The 20,899-nt window shown below is 42.9% G+C and overlaps 1 protein-coding gene across 7 annotated transcripts in view; it reads right to left on the reverse strand.

The window, feature by feature from the left end:
- Positions 1-4,323: 4,323 nt before the first annotated feature.
- NLE1 (notchless homolog 1) overlaps positions 4,324-20,899 on the reverse strand; it is a 249,687-nt gene continuing 233,111 nt past the window's right edge. For all 7 annotated transcript variants that reach the window (XM_078679913.1, XM_078679915.1, XM_078679916.1 and 4 more), the window contains one exon: positions 4,324-5,082. In XM_078679913.1, the coding sequence (XP_078536039.1) occupies positions 5,070-5,082 (13 nt within the window). In that variant the 3' untranslated portion in view covers positions 4,324-5,069. The remainder of the gene's footprint in view (positions 5,083-20,899) is intronic.

Genomic DNA, 20,899 nt, shown 5'->3' on the forward strand with positions numbered 1-20,899 from the left:
AGCACACATGAGAAAGAGGCACAGAGGAGAATAGATAAGGGGGTGACCCACAGAAGAGGGCAGCAGAGAGGCAGCCGAAGCCGAGAGTAACACGGAGAACAGACGGACACGAAAAGGAATAAATAACAAGCATAGCTAGAGAGCAGCGGAGTGATCGAGGATAGACAGCCACAGAAGAGGGCACCAGAGAGGCATCCGAAGCCGAGAGTAACATGGAGAACAGACGGACACGAAAAGGAATAAATAACATGCATAGCTAGAGAGCAGCGGAGTCATCGAGGATAGACAGCGAGATAGGCAAAAAGCTTTCAATAAAGAGCGGCCGGGAAACTGAAAGTACGGCCGGCCGGCCAGCCATGAATAATTAGGGGAGGAGAAGCCGCAGAGCACACGCTGGGGGAAGCCCTTTGATGTGGTAGCGGCCGTGAACAAAATGCAATTAGGAGGGAGGGAGGGAGGCTGATGCGCGTGCTTGTTTGGTCACGTGATCTCAAAGAAAACCGCACCAAAAAGCCCTGGTTTCACGAGGATTTTGAGCACTTGAATTCTCTCCATTTCCCATTCCTTCGGAATGGAAAAGGCGAGACCTATACATTTTCAAAATACTGGTTTGTATGATTTGAGTGCATGTCTTTCTTAAAAACGTTTTGAAGAAAAACAAAGAAGTAAAACACAATGAGGATAAAACAGAAGTTCTGCATCTGGGCAACAACATCTGCAGCAGTACCCCAAGCCCTCTACCAGACTGCCTGAGCAAGCTGCCCTCCCCAAATAGCTCAATAAAGAGCCTTGGAACGTGGTTGGATTCCAGTCTCAGGATGAACCATCAAGCCAAAAAGCTTGCTGCTAGCTGCTATGGCATCTTGAGACTGGTGAGGAAGGTTCTCAACCTTCTTCCTTTTACAGCGAGAAGAGTGACTGTTCAGACCCGTGTGTCATGATATCTTGATTAAGGGAATGCCTTGTATCTGTTCGCCTAGCTATGTTGTCAGAAGGTGGCAGACTGTGCAGAATATTGCCTCACAACTTCTGATGAACATCCCCAATCATCAGTCTGCCACCAGCGTTCCTAATGAACTCCACTGGAACGACAAGTTCAGTTCAAGACCCTAGTTATTATGCACAGGGAAATCAATAAAAAAACGCCCCTCGCTGTTAAGATCTCTAGCCTCCCCATATCTGCCTGGGAGACTTCTTAGATCTTCTTAAGCACATCCCTAAAATCCGTAGATCCCGATGGGTGGATGATCTACTACTTTTTTGGGGCCTAAACATTGGCATACCCTACTTTTGGAACTGCACTTACTGGAGCATGAACTACCCTTACGCAAACCTTGAAGACCTGGCTTTTCAGTGAATGATCTTGCATTACAGCTACTGATGATTTGCGGTGTTAGTTGCAGCGCTGGGAGGCCTCTGGGTAGCCATGCGCTTTATAAAATCTCCAGACTAGACTAGGCTAGACCCAAGTCAACTAGCAGCTGTACAGTAGTGTATAGGAAATCAACTCAGAAGAGTCAGGAATTTCTAAATAAGGTAGTAGCCAGAAAAAAAAATATCTTGAGGAATACTTAGTGTCAAGCACAGTCACTTGAAGCATGACAACCCTATTAAATCATTTAGTTAGCTGCTATGATGTAATGGATTTACTTCGTATTTCCAGTATAATCGGGTGGCTATTTTGAAGTGATCTGAGGTGTAATTGAGCAATAGCACAATGCATGGATGTGTTTAAGTTGTCTCCAGGGCCTTCATCAAAAAGAGATTTTCGGACCATAACACAAGTGAAGAGGTGTAAGTGCCCTCTAAGGCACGAATGCAATTCACAAACGTTGGGGAAAGGTAACCCGAATGGGTATATGTTTGTGTTGGTAGAGAGGCATAAGGCTCGGCTGCAGATGGATTTCTGATACTCCAGCAGAGCATAACTCAAGTCCACTGGCACGGCATTGCAAGGTCGTGCGGAGGAGTTTAGCTGCAGACAGACTATTGCTTATTCTGTGACAATTCTGATGTTCAAATCCGTGGACCTGGACTGTGAGAAGTGTAGCATTTCATAGCAACAATGCACTTGCATATTTTCTGGGAGACATTACTTCTATCACTATGAACTTAGTGGAATTCCTGGTAGAACGTTTGGCAACATGTGGGAAGTAATTATTAGCTTTTTCTCAACCAGGACAAATAACAAATGGAAAACAGAATGCTCCTTCTCAGGGAGTACCGTAGAGACTAGACTGCCTTGGAGATTAAGTAAGAATTCTTCTACCAGAAACAAACTCAATGTTGCAATAACCAAGACTCTGTCTCTCCCTGTCCTCCATATTGCAAACCTGGCACCAGATTGTGAATTATGAATCAATTTTAGGAAGCAGGTACCCATAGGTTCAAGAAATACTTTTTCTGACCGACCGCTTCTAAATGTTTTTTTTATCTCAATTTCTCATTTCCTTATTTCTTTGTACTCCGTTTTATTCCTTCCAATCTTAAACATAGTCCTGTGCTCTTTTTAAAATGCAAAATGTTAAAATTAAGAAATGCGTAAGCTTCTCTACTTATTGAAGGAGCCCAACAGTGTCAAAAGCTCTTAATACAAATATGATTGATTAGGCACTAAAATAGCGAGAAGTTTGTGATATCAAAAACGCCAGCTAGCCCCAAAGTTCAGGAGTCTTACAGCATCATGAGAACAGAAAATAATCCATATGCACGGAGATAACAGACTGCCCACATCGGGTAACAAGAAATGTATTTTCATTCTGCGACGCTATGAATATGTTCAAACACTTTCTTCCAGCCCAAGGTTTGCCAAACAACCTAGCTTAGGTAGCAAAGGAAACAGTGGGATTATTAGTGCTTAACTTTAAAGCCGTGACAATGGGCATTTTCAGTTCGAATCTTAACAGTGCTTGAGGAACAAACAAGTTGAAGCATAATTACCTTAACAGACTAATAACATTTTGAAGGGAGGTGTATGTTGCCATAGAGGAGATTCCTTTTACACTAAATCCTTATCCACCAGCTGCAGCATTCTTGGGTGCACATAAGTTGTTCAATACCTTCATTAACACTTCTCCCGCGCTGCGGTTGGAAGGAGGGTACTATGCATACTGATTTATTAGCAGCTACTTTTCATAATGCTTAAGGCTCAGAATTAAATTACTCTGACCTATTGAAAAACCTACTTACAACAACCAGCCTGCATTCATATTGGTTACTCAGATAAGATTAAAATGCTAATATGTATAAATGTAATATTGGGCTCCTTGGAATTTAAATATGAACAGCTTAGCCTAATTTTCATTTTAAGATGCGCACTGCTGCCAGTGCATTGCTGGGAATATAGTGGAGCCGACAGTTTTCAGGCTAAGGGGAGGGGCAGCAGGACAATAGCTGAGGGGCAGCAGGACAATAGCTGAGGGGCAGCAGGACAATAGCTGAGGGGCAGCAGGACAATAGCTGAGGGGCAGCAGGACAATAGCTGAGGGGCAGCAGGACAATAGCTGAGGGGCAGCAGGACAATAGCTGTATAACGGGGCAAGTTAATAGCATGGGACCTTACAAGAGTAAAAACCCTTGTCCATAGGCAAGGAAAGGCAGCAAGGAGAGGACAACAGTGGATGTGGACCAGATGAAACCAAGGAAGGTGGGGAGGGGGTTTAAACTCAAAGACTGGAGAAAGGATAGGCGAATAAAGGGAGTAGAATGATTGTGAGGGTAATGAGGTTAGGAAGAAAGGAAAGTTGGGGAAGGAAGGATGAAAACCAAGGACGGTGTAGAGGCAGAAGACCAAGGGAAGTAGTTTGGGAATTAGATCAGAGCAGTTGGTGAGCAGAGATCAAGAGATATTGTTAAAGAGGGACCGTCAACACAGGAGGGGAAGAAGGAATTCAAATTAAGAGAGATCAGATTCACCATGCTTTTAACAGATTTCAAAACAGGACATTAGGAAAGGAGCAAGGTATAATAAATAGGAGGCAAAAAAGGTAGCAACGAGTGGGAAGTGGGGGGAAATAAAGGCTTGGGGAGGAAGGCGTTAAGAAAGGAGTGGGAGAGTGCAGAAGAGCAAGAGAAAAGACAGGTGTGAAAAGAAGGTTAAGGGAAAAGAAGAGAGTTGGAGAAGAGCAAGCTCTACAGAGAGTGAAGAAGGTTACTATCTTTCCCACTATTGTAGCGCTATTTAACTGTTCCATTATCTGCAACACAAGGGCAGGCCATCTATCAAGATGCCCTTACATCTGCAGAATACCATCCCTTGTAGCCACTATTACGGTTTCAATAGCAAGGCTGGCATTTTTGTGGTGAAATAACACGAGTCATCAGTTAAGAGCCAAACACGTCATTTTCAAACATTTTGAAGATAAAAACACATTTTAAACTCATCAATGAAGGCGAATTTTCAAGACTTGTTATTTCTGGACTAGTTGGGTGCTCATAAAAGTATTTTTCTTTTGTTATTCACTTATTACGTTCAGCTTCACCAGGATTTCTGAAAACTGGGCTGGGAGGCTACCAATGTGCCAAAGAAATACAAAATGTTTCAGCATAGCGAGTTCCAAGAATTTATGATCGTCTCACTTCACAGAAGATACTAATTAAGCCCCAAGGATACTTGCAAGTGCTGCCGAGCCAAACCCCTTGAATGGGGTCGGGGGACAGAGGAGCGGGATGTACATTTTATCAATTCACTTCAACAGAGAGCACAGTAGACCCAAAGCACACGCATGGGGCTTAGCCTTGTACCAAATAATAACGTCTGAGAGAGCGGTAACCATTAGGGAGGGAGTAGCAGGCTTTGGAGATAAGGGGCAGGGAAGAAGAGTAATGCCTTACTGCTACAGTAAACAGCCTTCTGATTGTCACAATTTCAGATGAGCCACAGATGGTAGGTGGACTGTCCAATGATGGTTAAAATAACGGGCCCAATAACCAGTTAACGAGGTAGACCAGATTCCTAATGCAAGGTCAAGTGACCAGGTTAAGAAATAGTAGAAGCATTGTAGCAGTCCCTATGGCCGGCCACTTTCCATAAAGATGTTCTGTCACTGAAAGGCAGGGTATTTTCTTTCTCATCTTCGCCATCTGAAAGAAAAAGATAAACCTGTAAAATATACCATTGCTGCTTTGTATACAAGCAAATTTACGACAGTCCCACCACCTGCGCTTTGTGAAACACTATTCTGTGATGGTGATCGACCATACTGTCCACACTTAGAAACTGCACAGACACAACATGGATCGAAGGGATGGAGAGCGGCTATATCTTCAGGTGAAGGAAGGCAAATGCATGGAATAGCAGCGGTGCAGGGATATAGTTGTATGAAAACTGAAAACCATCTCTGAATGAGGATATTTGGTGAAAGAAGTGATGGAAAAAGTGCATAGTTCATTTTTTGTAAGCAGAATGGACAAACTGGTCTGGAAAGGGTGCCTTTATCAATAGTTTATGTTTACATTTCCATGAAGAATTAATCCCTTTGGGGCCAGGCTGGAAAAACATGTCCGTTTTACAAGGTCTTGCTGCAACAGCAGGAGGAACAGGGCGTTAAGTAAAGAAAAGGGATTGCATAACTGTCTTTTAAATAACATTGTTTTCCACTTGCAACAAACCAAATTTGGTCCCGAGCCAGTGAGTGCAGAGAGCATTACCACTGCCAAGGATGAACAGGTCAGTAGGGGAAATTAAATCAGAAAAGTATTTAACGTTCTCAAGAATGTGGTAACACAGGCCATGTTCCGTTTTGCATAAGGATTGAGACCTGCAGGTGCTAAATTAATAATAATATAAAATAATGAAAATAATATGAGGACATTGCAGCTAGATAGGAAGAATGAAAAACGTAGCGTATCCTATATAAAGGAAAAAAGGGAAGAAAAAAAAAAGACCACTATTGTAAGCAAATCAAAAGATGTGCTTCATCTGAATGCAGCACCATATTTGTATCGGTGAAAAATGTATGACCAGGTCGGTCTGTGTCGAGCAAAAACACGTACAGGCCCAACACTATATGGCAGGAATATGCACGGCATGTGTACCTATAGAGCTTCACATGACACACACATATATATATGGCGGACAGAGTGGTGCACATTACTAAATAAATATAGCAACTCTACCTACTTGGGTCCGTTTCGTTCTTCCGCGGCAAGCGACGAAGAAACACGAAGTTCCAGTAATATATATATATTCCGAATATTGTCGCTTTGGCAGAAAAAAGAAGCAGTTCGCCAACAGTGTCCAGCAACAAAGAGTCGACCCAAAAGTGCTGGTGCAAAAGGTGGTTTAATTACGTGAAGCCAGCGCTGCCGCCATGACGCGTTTCGCCTCCAGGGAGGCTTGATCACATGACAAACTACACACAGTTGGCAAAACATTTAAAGTGACAGTGCGATAAAATGAATCATAGGCATGGAAAAAATACTATGTAGTAGAACGCTACACTCGTGCAAATATTCAAAGAATGCCAGAATATAGCAATTAGTTTTTTCAATGAGAATAGCACAATCAATGAAATGATGTAAACCGATTTCATAGATAAAGGAGCATATTTGCAGGGCAAAAAACATAATGAAAAACCAACGGAAGTATATACATGACAATTGATATTATCTATGTACACTATGGGTATTAACTTGTTATCATGTTGTGCCCAAAAGCAAATAGCTCAGTATATGAGTTTAGCAGCGTTGATCCAAAGCCATATGACAATCGATATCAGAATAAAGCCCAAGTGGGCGAGTCACAATAAATGTCTAACAGACAAGGAAAGTGCATGAAGTGATAGTGCAAATATAGCATTAAAGTGCAAGCAATATAATTGAAAATTTCCTAATGTTAAAAGCAGTACCAATATATTTACAAGTTGAAAAGGAATAAATTCATCCATATATACAAATACAGGAATTTTTGAAACAACAAATCTAGAACAACGAAAGTCACATTTATCCGGACAGGTCTTATAATGAAACTCCACAATCCTAAAGACAGGTATAAAGGTCCTCCCTGTCATTGAGACCATTGGGATTCTTGGTGTTGAGCTCCAAGATGTATCTCGTCTCGAGGAGACGGAGTTTGGCCTCACGGTCACCTCCTCTCCTCGATGGCTCAACACAATCAATTAGAAAGAATTGGAGTTTGTCAGGAATACCTAGATGTTTCTCCTGAAAATGCCTGGCAACCGGATAGTTCTGATCGTGCCCAGTTATTGCACGTATGTGTTGGAGTATTCGTTTGTGGGCGGGCAGCTTAGTGCTGCCCACATATTGGAGCCCACACGGACACTCCAACACATAGATGGCATACTCGGTTTTACAGTTGAGCCATTTAAGAATAGCAGTGGGATGTTGCTGAAAAGGACTTTGGAAATGGGTCCTGTTGGAACCATATCGACAGGCTTTACATTGTGGGCAAATCTTAAAGCCCTTCTTTAATGCTCCCCAGGTTGCAGAGATCTTGGGTTCCAGAGTATTGCTGACCAAGGTTTTGGACATTGAGGGAGATTTTCTGAAGGTCAAAATAGGTTTGGTGTCAATTTTATGGCCAATTACTGGGTCACTACGGACCAAGTTCCAATTATTGTTTACGATTTTACATAAAGCCCATGTTGACGATTAAACGTCAAAATGAGACGTGGAGAACTCATTTGTCCATCCCCTGTCACAGGAACCTCCAATTTTGTGTTCCTAGATTTAGAGATCAATGCCTCTTGTCTGCTCACTAAATTGGAGCGCCTGATCGCTTTCATGATATTTTCCGAAGAATAACCCCTGGCCAAGAAACGTATTCTACATGCCTCCTGCGCAGCCGCACATTCGGCATCAGAGCTACAGATTCTCCTGATTCGGAGCATCTCCCCAAAAGGAATGCTCCGAATCAGGTGAGCTGGATGTTGGCTATTGGAGTGCAGGATAGTATTGCCTGCACTTGGCTTCCGGTAGAGTCGTGTATTCAGGGTGGAATCCTTCACAAATATCTCCATATCCAAAAAGCAAATCGATTCAGAACTTAAATTTACAGTGAAATTAAGATTAACGTTGTTCAAATTAATCAAATCAACAAAGGCCCTGGCACTGTCCTGATTACCTCTCCAAATAATAAAGACATCATCAATGTAACGCAAATATAAAGCAATGTAATTAGAAATGAATTCATGGTGCTGGCAGGCGAGGACCTGCTCCTCCCACAGCCCTACGTGCAAGCACGCGTAGCTGGGTGAGAAGCAGGCCCCCATCGCAACACCCCTTATCTGATGGTATATTGCGCCATTGAAAATGAAAAAGTTCTGCTCAAGGCACATTTTAGTCATTTCGACTAGCATTTTGTTGTGTGCTGTTGGTTGAGGTAAATCCTTGTTGAGATAATAGTCCAAGGCCTTGAGACCATCCCCATGCCTGATCGAAGTATAAAGGGATGAAACATCCAAGGTCATGAGCACCATGTTGTCTTCCCAGTCAAATTCTGCAATTTTACTGAGAAAATCAAAAGAATCCCTAACATATGATCTGAGATTCCTAACATGTTTCTGTAAAAAAAAGTCAATGTATTTAGAAACATGTTCCAAAGAGCTATCTATTGCTGAAATGATAGGACGACCTGGTGGTATGTCGCTGTCCTTATGAACTTTGGGAAGCAGGTAAAAGGAATGGATCACAGGATGTTCTTTTTGGAGGTATTAGAACTCCTCGTGTGATAAAAGCCCTGCGCTTCGCCATATTTGAAGCTTTTGATGTTGCTCAATCCATGTGTTTTTGACAATTTGGATATTACTCCTGCGGTAACATGACGTATCATTTAGTTGTAATTCCGCTTGTTGGAGGTACATGTCTCTCGGCCAAAGGACCACGTTCCCGCCCTTGTCGGCCTGCTTTACAATGATGTTATGGTCCAGTTTGAGTTTTGTGACCAGTTGATTATAACATCGATTCTGTTTGGAGATGTAGAATTTCTTCTTGTTGGTTGCGATATATAGATGTTTTATATCTCGCACTACAATCTCCTGAAAGGAATCCAAATTGTCATGAGCCATGATTGGCTGAAAGGTTGATTTGGGCTTAAAGGGTGTAAACCTTTGCCCAGTATGTTCTAATGGAACTTCCCTCAAATTACCTGAAGAAGATTGTTGTTGTAAATCCCAAATAGTGTTAAAGGTCACCTGGCTTTGGCTGCTGGAAAAGGTCGGACTAGATGCTGTTTCTGGCAGATTAGTTTTCTTTGGATGTTGTTCAAAGAATTTTTTAAGTTTCAATTTTCTTGTGAATCTATATAGATCCATGCGAGTATCAGCATAGTTCATGTTGCATGGTGGGCAATATGATAGTCCTAAGTTTAATACAGCAGTTTCAGCGGGAGTAAGTTCCAAGTTTGTGAGATTAATTACTGATTTTGTTTCGTTTTGCGATTTCTCCTTTGGTTGCGCTTCCAATGGCTTTGTTTGCCCTGATTGTTGCAGTTTGGTGTTCCTGATGCGGTATTTCCGGCGTTGCCAGCGTTTGTGGTTTGCCCGCTGTTTTTGGAACGCGGGCTTTGTGTGATCGTAGAGTTTCGCGTCGATCCTGACACAGGCAATCCACCTCCAGTGCCAAGGAGAGCTTGGTAAACCCCAAAGTCGCTTCACGGCTGGGGTCTGCCTCAAGATCACTTTCCACTGCTGAACTTAGGCTGGAAAAAGAGGTTGCTGGTAACAAAGTATCCTCTCTTGTTTGTTGGTTAGTCATATTGGAACGCGCTTTTGCTTTTACTGCGTCATTTTTTCGCGAAAGTAAAAACCTGTCCATTCGCATAATCGATTCTGTCTCTTTCAAACTTGATTGTCTTCCTTTTCTTTATTATTTCTTCCTCCTTAGCCAGGCGAGTCATCATGTCAGCTCGATTTTGTGGATAGTATCTGTGACTTCTGTTTTGGAAATTTCATCCTCTAGGGTATCAATTTTTGTCTGTAGCTTGATGCGGTCACTTTCAGCGTATTTCACCAAAATACGCAAATATACTTTGGAGCAATCAAGATTCGCCTCTGCCCATTCCGCTAACATTGCGGGGTCTGGGTCTTCATAGCTGGGAGCAATGGTACTTCTCAATCCTCTGGGCACACGGCCCACCTCCAGATAGCGGGAGAGAGACCGATGCTCCCACCATTTAGACTGCTCTGCCCGCATCAAACGTTCCAGCTTTTTGAAAAGGTCTCTGATTGTAGTTGTTCCCGTTTCCTGTAAGGAATGTATGGTACTTGATGATCCCCCAGCCGGGGAATCTAGAAACATGGATTCAGCTGCCTGTGCTCGATTACGTAGTCTGTCGGCGGCCATTGTGTAAAGCGCTGTGAGTTGTGGCTAACGTATGAAAAAAGCACTCTAACGGCAACTTGGTATTAGGAAATAAATGTCCTACCAGTTGTCGCGCACACTTCTCGCTGCGGATTCCTGAGTGTTTTCCGGGGTTTCAAAAACTCAGCTCCGGTCCTGTAACCAATGAGAACACACACTCTGGTCACCAACCCGCCGAAACACATTCACGGTGAAGCAGGGGCGTTGCGGCTTTCTCCTCGCTGGAGATGGTACAAGGGTCCCAGGGTAAACCGGAACTGCAGTTTCCTGCCGCGTTGCCCTCGTTGAGAAGGGGTCTTACTCGTACCTGGAAAGCATAGGTACAATAGATTCCGAATATTGTCGCTTTGGCAGAAAAAAGAAGCAGTTCGCCAACAGTGTCCAGCAACAAAGAGTCGACCCAAAAGTGCTGGTGCAAAAGGTGGTTTAATTACGTGAAGCCAGCGCTGCCGCCATGACGCGTTTCGCCTCCAGGGAGGCTTGATCACATGACAAACTACACACAGTTGGCAAAACATTTAAAGTGACAGTGCGATAAAATGAATCATAGGCATGGAAAAAATACTATGTAGTAGAACGCTACACTCGTGCAAATAATCCAAGAATGCCAGAATATAGCAATTAGTTTTTTCAATGAGAATAGCACAATCAATGAAATGATGTAAACCGATTTCATAGATAAAGGAGCATATTTGCAGGGCAAAAAACAATGAAAAACCAACGGAAGTATATACATGACAATTGATATTATCTATGTACACTATGGGTATTAACTTGTTATCATGTTGTGCCCAAAAACAAATAGCTCAGTATACGAGTTTAGCAGCGTTGATCCAAAGCCATATGACAATCGATATCAGATATATATATATATTGATCACCAATCCAACTCCACATCAATTACGGAAGGCACTGACACCGTGAATCTTCAACTCAAGAAAAATGTTTATTCCATGAAACTGCAAAAAGACGCGTTTCGGCGGAAGCCTCCGCCTTGCTCACTTCATCTGCACAAGGTAATGCTAACATGTTTTATGCATTTCAACACATCTGAACAAACCTATGGTGTGACTGGTTGTTCGTCACCATAGTAACCATGAGTCACTCTACTAAACATAATGGACATGGAAGATACCTGTGCATATCACCTTCATAGTTCTTGCAGTATAAAATACTCTTTACATTTTTCACATTTGTCTCGAGGGTAATATTCTTGTTACACTGTATCAGCAGCCTAACCAAAATTATAAACAAGCCGATTTTTACAATTCTCATACATTGCAAAGGTCACATTCAAGCGCTAGTGTACAAACGTGAGTGAAATAATGTCGAACTCATTAATCAAACTTAGTAATAATTATAAGGAATCTCGCACAGAGTTAAATTATCACTTGCAATTGATCACATTCTATTGATAGACTGTGGGTTTTAGGGCTATTTATAACTACGAGCTGCTTCTAAGTAGAGAGCACTCATACTCAAAGTTACATGTGCCTAAGTGGATACATAGCACTCAAAATTACGTGTAACTCAGTTAATCGTATCCATTGAGCCCAAATAGAAAACGGACCTCATCTCCAAGTGGAGTAAGGGGATTATGTTCGGTAAAGGCTATATCAGCATAAATGCCTCACTCACAACCCAAATACATGTCTATTTGTATCAATAGCAGGTCTTAAGTATATCTTTCTGTGCTTCCAGATGGTATGATCTGTACTCTTTCTTAAAGTAATTATGTGTTAGATAACGTGTGCATAAAGGAAATTTTTAAGCTAAAACAAAGTATTTACATAAATGAAGTTGCAGATGTATTTAAAGAGTGGGTTTCAGTTAAGGAAATAGACTGCGCTGGATTATAGATGTACTGTTAACGCTTCATCCAAATTTAATCCATTCGGGATCTTGGAATCTAACAAGATAATGTACCTAGATTCCAGGCGTCTAAGGGCTAACCTGCGGTTTCCTCCTCTAGGGTTCTTAGGGACACTGTCAATTACATAATAGGAGAGATGTTTTATGTTGCCTTCATGTACCTTGTTTATATGTCTGGCCACTGGGTACGTTTGATCATCATTGTTTATGGCTCGCCTGTGTTGTAGGATTCTGACATGTGCCTGATGGATGGTACTCCCTACATAGCGCTTTCCACAGCTGCAAACAAGTACATAGACAGCATACTCTGTCTTACAAGAGTACCCGCCTCTGATCGTGTAAGGTCTATTTCTAAAGGGTACTATCACCTCTTTAGTATTGATACCTTGTTTACAGGCTTTACATTTCGCGCATTTTTTGAAACCTTTCTGGGTTGGGGGGCCATGCGACAGTTTTGACCACCGCCGGTGCATTACAGACCAATTGGCTTTGCATCGACTTTGCCTTCCTGAATGTTATTGAAGGTGTGTTACCATTCAATTGGCCTATTACGGGGTCATTGCGTATAAGTGGCCAGTGCTTTTGCAAAATTCTCCTGACATGGTTGTGATGTGTTGTATCCCGTTATCATTCTAGGAAGGTTACCAGTGGACTTTAATTGACTATCTTTATTTGCCTCTTTAGTTACAAATAAAAGATCTTTCCTGTTCTTTTCTTTGCATTTCTGTTCTGCCTTCGCCAAAGTAGATGTTGTGTATCCTCTTTTGCCCAGCCTCTCAAAGAGATTGGCTTTTGCCAAGTCCATACCTGCTGCTGTACTGCAGTTACGGGTCATACACAGACATTCCGCGTAGGGGATCGACTCCTTGAGTTTGACCGGGTAAAAACTTTGTGTATGAAGCACAGCATTTCCTGCCGTAGGTTTTCTGCATGTTCTGGTTTGTATCCTGTTCTGCTCTACATACAGTTCTAAATCTAGGAATTGGATGGTATCTGTGCTCGTGGAACATGTGAACTTCAAATTCAGTGCATTGTCATTTATTTCTGTGGCAAAAGCTACAGCACTCTCAACAGACCCCTTCCATAAGATGAAGATATCATCTATATAGCGTTTATAGAGTATCACATGTTCTCTCATCTTGGTCTCCTGCGTGGTTGCCAGTACTTGCTCCTCCCACCAGCCCATATGCAGATTAGCATAACTGGGGGAGAAGCAAGTACCCATAGCTGAACCTTGTAGCTGTTTGTAATGCAGTTTGTCAAAAAGGAAAGTATTGTTATTCAAACACCACTCCACCATTTGTAATAACATTAAAGAGTGTTGGTACAATGAAATCGGTCTCTTGTCGAGGTAATGTTTTAAGGCTCTCAAGCCTCAGCATGGCGAATACTTGTATATAAAGACTGCACATCCAAAGTCATGAATACATATTCATCATTCCAGTCAAACTCATACACTTTTCTAAGGAAATCGCCACTATCCTGTACATAGGCTGGTAAGTCTTTGACATAAGGTTGTAGGAAATGGTCCACATAAGTACTCGTGTTTTCAAATAATCCGCCAATGGCCGAGATTATTGGTCTCCCAGGAGGTCGTGTAGGGTTTTTATGCACCTTAGGTATCAAATATAATTGGGGCATGGTAGGATAGTCATTTTTCAAAAAGTCAAATTCTTGCTTATTGATCAGCCCCATGCCTTTCCACCTATATAGTTCTGCATGATACTTTTCTTGGATTCCAACAATCAAGGTGGGACTCACTCTGCAATAACATTCGCGATCGTGTAGTTGACACAATGCTTCCTCATTGTACATCTTGAGGGGCCACAACACAATATTCCCACCTTTATCAGACCATCTCACTACAATGTCTATTCTAGATTTTATTTTTAACATCAGTGCGTTATATTCTTGTCTTTGATTCTGATTTTTAGTACAAAACTTCCTCGTGCTCATTAGTGATAGATCTTTCAGTTCTTTTATTACGTTTTCTGAAAATAAATCAAGACCATCTTTCAGCAGGATAGGCATAAACACCGATTTGGGCTTAAAATGAGTTGTGACCGTTTGGTGTGTGTTCAAATTCGCTTGGTCCGCTATTTCCCCTGGCGTCAATTGGCTTAATCATTCGTCATACTCCAGTGCATTCATGTCACCTAGAGTTGCCATATCAGCAATAGATAATATGTTATCAGTTCCAGTGCCGGTCTCTTTGTCAAGGATTTTTCTGTTACAGTTCCAGAAATGTTTTTGTAATTTTAATTTCCGTATATATTGAAACAAATCTATTCTTGTTTGGGCAGTCAAAATTTGTAGCTGTACAATATGTAAGTCCCAAGGATAGAATTCTAGTTTCCTGTGTGGTTAGCTCCAAATCTGTTAGGTTGATAACTGTATTATCCAAATTTCTGTTTTGTTCGTCACCCATTATCGTTTCCTGTTCTTTCTGTAGTTTGATTTCGCTTTCTTCGCGGCTCCGTTTGCCCCAGCGTCTGTCCTTTCTTCGTCTGCTTTTATATATATGTATATATACACACACACACATCATATACACATACATCCTATATACATCCTATATACACCCAAGCACTCAACAGTGCTACAAATTAGTATTCGGTCCAAACGTTAAAGATTTGGTTTTCAATTTAATTTTTTTTATAGTTTATTGTCTGTATAATATTGATGACAAGGTTAGCTGCTTCTTCATCCTTCTTAGAAGGCAATACACAACTGTTCCATTGTCCTGATGAAGACCCCACGGTGATGTTTTGCATATACATACGTTATTAGGGGTCGAAACGTCGACGTTCAAAATAAGTGTTGTTGCCCAATTAGACTCTTGTAACAAAGAAAATGAATTATATTGTTAGGGCTTGTTTCACTGTTACTACGTTATACAATGAATCTTTGGTCTATGTGTTTTATGTGTTATGTATAGTTTGTACTGTTGATACATGTATAAAAAACACTTCAGTCACTTTCTCTTTTGTCACCGTTGTAAAAAACTACTTTTGTTTGTTGTGCATATTGGGTATGTGTCATGTTTTGTATTACTTATTCTATAAAATACATGATTTTTTTCGATATATTAATTAACCCTATTCAATTCAGTTGTGTGTTTTTTGGTTTGTACAATCAGTGCTGTGATTCTTTGAATCATTAATTGCAGTCCTACCTCTGTGAGGACTAAGTAAGAAATGCATTGATTCCTGATGTGGCATAACCGCTGCTCGTATAAGGTACCTATGCACAGGTTCTACAAATGACTGGGTTACTCCATTGTGATTATCAATTCTCTTGAGGAAAGGCAGCAGTCCCTCACTCGTCACAGAGTGGAAAGGGGTCAGTGAGACTGTTGACCACACCACACTCTGACGAGGTCTCAATGATTGACACTCGGCTCTGCCCACTTCTGGGCTTAAAACTGAAGCACCCAGGTCCGAGGCTATAAGACGCTCTCCATCGTTACTAGGAGGAGGGCCTCAAGGCACTTTTACCAGGCCAAGGCGGTTATGGCTACAGGGCTGTGAAATCATCAGTCGACAAAGTTCAGCTCAGGCATTTAGCACATGCCTTACTCCTGGTTGCCTGACCCAAACAAGAAGTCGGACACACTTCTTGTTGGGGGTAAAAGATGGGTTTGTGGCCCCCTCTGCCCATATGTACAGGCCGCGGCTGTCCCAATGCTCTAGCAAATTACAGGCCTATCTCACTGTCACCTATACTAAACTGACCTAAACCCTAGTACATAAACAGCGGACGGGATTTATTGAATCCAACCAGCTTCTACACAAGGTACAATCAGGTTTCCATAAAGTTTTGGGTAAGTAACCCATGACTGCTAAAGTAACAGATGAGATCAGACAGAGTTCAAGATGGAGTGTGTGTCCTGATATTATTGGATCGGTCAGTGGCTTTTCACACTCACACTCCATCTTGCTCAATCGGCTAAAAGATGGGCACTGTAGGGGAAGGTTCTGAGTGTTTATCTATTTTATACCGGATTGTACCCAGAGGCTAGCAGGAGACTGCTCCACCTGAAGCCAATGATTTCTGGCATGCCACATGTTCCTATTTTGAGCTTGTGGATTATTAATTTATATGTGGTCCCTTGGACCTTATGATGGAGTAATCGGCATTGTGTTTTTCACTTATGCCAATGACACTCAATTAATAGTGAGATTGGATGGGGTCTCAGACAAGGTTATGTCCAGCCACAAAAACTACTTGCAAGAAGTGGCCAATTGGATGGATACAAACTCTCTCACTGAACTGGGAAAAGACAAAATTCATCATCTTTGGCTCCAATACAGCTTGGACCTCAGAATGGCGACATGAAACTCTAGGTGTTTTGCCAATTTACAAATTCATTGTGCAGGAATTAGGGGTAATTATCGACACAGAATTAAACTTTACTGAACATGTAAAATCATCCGAACAAAGGGATACTGAATGCTTCACATAAACAATTTACTTTGCTGTGGCTCTCATCTTTCATAGATTCACATGCTTGAATTTTCCCAGTCGTCGAGGTGGGATTGCTACGGTAATTACAACGAGCAGTAAAAAACAGCACTAGACAGTAAAGTCCAACCCCATGAGATTCTATACCAATCCTCATCATTTTAAGTAGAACCAAACTTCAACCAATTAGAGAGAAGTCACTGCCTCATTTCTGTCCTTCAGAGCCACTACACCTCAGATTTCATTCCACAAGTGCACTAAATACCTAATACTAGTATGCCCATCAATCAATGTGGTGAGTGACTCAAGTGGAGGTAGGAGGGTTGCATGTGAATCTATGAAAGATATCAATACCAGAGAACCACCATGTACAGGGTAAGTAACCTGTTTTTCTTCAGTATTTACTCTTTCATAGATGCACATGCTTAAAAATTCAAATAGCGAGCAGTAACTCATTGATCTAATAAACAGCAAAAAAAATGGTAGAGTAATAAATATAAATATATAAATTGCTGTCAAAAATAACCATGTTACAATTTATATCACTAGCTCACCTCATTGAATTAAGTTGCGAAGAACTGTTAAACCCTCCACCTAATTGGTAGTTGCACCTACACAATAGTGTCTGGTAAATGTGTGTCTGTCTGTGTGGCTGCTCTGCATGTCAGGTAATGATACTCCAACAAAAAGAGCTGTAGAGGTTGCTAAGCTTCTTGTTGAGTGAGAATGTACTTTATTGAACAATATGGTTTATAAACCTGCAGAGTAGGAGTACATGGCTATCCGCCCACAACCAGTGGCCGGCAGCGATAGGGTGATCAGTACACACAGCATAGGTCTACAACCTGGGGCCAGTCGCGTTGACGCACACGCAGTGCGGATCCATCACAGACATCAGCCAATTACAAGAACCGCATGCCTTGAAGCCGGGCATCCCTCGTGCACCAGGAGTCGGTGGACTCAAAAAACGAAGTCATCAAGAGTCGAGAAAAAATTCATTCAAAAGGGGACTGGAGGGACCGCTCTCTCCGGATCTGCGCTTGCTGATGTGAAAAGAAAAAAAAAAAGAACTGATGTCAGGGCGCGAGGGCGGTGTCTATGTAGCTACCGCGACGTCATCCCGGCGACCACTACGCCGACGACAAATGCAAAGGCGACCAACGCCACCTTCTGACGAGCAGGGGTACTGTTGCTGTGATGAAAAACTTTCCGGATCCAGTCTGACACCTGGGGGTAATTCTGGGGTAAGGAATCTATAACTCACTGTTTCTTTCAGATTGCGCTATATAAGCGTGCCGTGGTCCCGCTGCGCGGCCAAGGTCAGTCCGGTCGGAGACTGGGCTCCCCCCGGTTCCTGTTTTTTTAATGATTACTACTGCCCACTTGGTGATCCACAAGTGGAATAACAGGTACTATGCTTGAATATTCTTAAAACCGTATGGCCCCTGCGGTCTCCCCGTTTGAGAGCATTTCAATTCCAGAGTCACTTTGCTAATATAAACATAGAACCATTGCACACTTGCCTGAGCAATTGAGACTCAAATTATTATGCTTGACCCAGAGAGCTGAGCTGGGTCTAGTCTGGGACTGGAAGGCTTTGAAGAGCTGGGTCTAAACTTGGACTGGAAGGCTTTGAACGACAGAGGGTTGTTGCTGGTTTGTACGATACACCAGTCCTTTGAGTCCTGGGCTGGTACCCCTGCAATAATGGTCAAAAGGAAAGCAAAAGGGAGCCCCCAGGGAACTACTAAGATGGCTAAACTGTTAGCTCCAAATGCAGCTAAGAACTGCATAGTCAAAGATATTGACAATCTAATGAAAGACGTGGAGACTTTACTTAATGGACGGTGTTCTTCCAAATCAAGCTCTTCTGGTAGGAGAATCCCAGATATCTTGAAAGAAAGAACCTGCTGTCCCATGTTCTGCTGGGAAAGAGCCCTCAACATTTTAAGTCACTGAGGCTGGCTACAAAGGGTTCTTCAGCTATTACAGGTGGCGTGTGAGTAGTAGGGAACCCCCATACAAGGATACCTATGGATATATCAGCTATGTTCCTGGGAGCCCTACCTCGACCTTCGTTGTGGCCTTGGATATTGCTTGCGTAAACAGCTTTCGCCCTCTGGCACATCCGAGTGTGACAATGAGAACACTGCTACTGCCCCATGTATCGTTGAAACTATGGGAGGAGGAGCCAAGGGAATGGTCGGAGTCAGTAAAGAATGTTCAAATTGTGTATGCCAGAGTGAAGTTAGGCGGCTCCTTGAAATCATTGGGAAACTAACAAATGAAGTCTCCCTATTAAAAGCAGACTTGGGGGTCACTTACTGTTAAGATTGATATGCTAACCTCATGTGCAAATAGTAAAGAGGCACCGAGGCCTCAAGGAAATGAAAGGCCTCGGCCAGGAATGAGAATAGGTTGCACTGGATCACAAGCTTTTTCTCAGCTTAATCAAGTGTGGGGTCTGAATATGTATCTAGACTCCCTCGTTCTCACTCTTTATTTACTAGGTACACACAGTCGCTACTTTGGGGTACTTTATAAAGGGAAATTTAATACGCCCCTATGGAACAACACTCTTTGCCTTTTAGTTTAATTCCGGACTTGGGCAAACTCCAGGATGGTTCTAGGAAGGCAGGAAACTGACCACTGGTGCCATGAAAAGTAGGGCCCTGAAAGGGATGACCTTGACCCTAGAAATCAGTTAGCAGAACAGGGAGGATGGGTGGGGCGGTAAGGAATCTATCACTAACTAATGTCTCTTACAGTAATATCGTTACACAAGTAGTAACTTGTGCATCTGAAAGAGACATGTTAGTGATAGATTCCTTACCTTAGAATAGATACCCTAGCAATACCAACCCCGGTGGTGGGTCTGCGAACAAGATTACACCAGACAATCACGGAGAACAGAACGGCCAAAGAAGCCGTATCTCCGGACTTGACTGTCGAGGCAGTAATGCTTGGTAAACGTGTGCAGTAAAGCCCACTTAGCTGTCTGACAAATGTCCTGCAAGGGAACGCCGCGTCCCAAGGCAGTAGTGACTGCCATCGCCCTGGTCGAATGGGCACGCAGCCCCACAGGAGGCTCCTTCTTGGCCAACGAATAACATGCTTTTATGCACAGAACAAGCCACCGAGAGATGGTTCGTTTGTGCACGGCCCAACCTTTTTTGGCACCCACATAGCCAATGCCCAACCATTTTTGGCACCCACATAGCCAACAAAAAGATGGTCATCCACCCGGAACTGTTGAGTGCACTTCAGATAGAACGAGAGCACACGTTTTGAGTCCAGACGGTGGAGCCTCTCTTCCTCCTTTGAAGGAAGCGGAAAGAAGGTGGGCAATGTGATGGTCTGTCTGATGTGGAAGGGCATGACAACCTTTGGCAAGAAAAAAGGACGGGTACTTCAAACCACCTTGTACGGATGAACAGAGAGGAAAGGAGGTTTGGAAGAAAGAGCCTGGAGCTCACTCACTCTTCTGGCAGAGGTGATAGCTACCAGGAAAGCAGTCTTGAGAGTGAGAAGACGCAAAGGACAGCTAGGAAGGGGCTCGAAGGGAGCGCACATCAGATATGTCAAGACAAGGTTCAAGACCCATTGAGGCTTTATGAACAGCACGGGAGAAAACATGTGCGTAATGCCCTTGAGGAAACGGTTAACAGGGGACTTAAAAAGAGAAGGCTGATCTGGAAGCCGTAGAAAGGCGGAGATGGTCAAAAGATAACCTTTGATAGTGCCCAGAGCAGAGCCCTGCTGGGCCAAGGATAGAAGGAACAGAAGAACCTCAGAAAGAGAGGCAGAGAGGGGATCCACAGCCTTTGCTGTGCACCTTGCCACAAATTTGTTCCACCTACAGGCGTATACCGTCTTAGTGGAGGGCCACCTGGCTGCCAGAATGACATCACAGACTTCGGGAGGAAGATCGAAAGCTGTCAACTGTCGCCGCTCGATCTCCACGCATGGAGGTGGAGGCTGGACAGGTTCGGGTGGAGGACTGTCCCCTGCTGCTGTTACAGATCTTCCTGAAGAGGCAGTTGGATTGGGGGGGGAATCGATCGCCATGCTGAGTAGCTCGGGATACTAGTATCTTCGTACCCAATCCGGAGCCACAAGAATAACGGGCCCGGTCATGCCAAATCTTCTTCAGCACTCTGGGCAGAAGTAATATAGGCGGAAAGGTGTACAACAAACCGCAGCTCCAATCGCGACGAAAAGCGTTGCCGAGCGAGTACCCCCT

Source organism: Lissotriton helveticus, chromosome 3_1 (genome assembly GCF_964261635.1).
Source record: "Lissotriton helveticus chromosome 3_1, aLisHel1.1, whole genome shotgun sequence".
Lineage (NCBI taxonomy): Eukaryota > Metazoa > Chordata > Amphibia > Caudata > Salamandridae > Lissotriton > Lissotriton helveticus.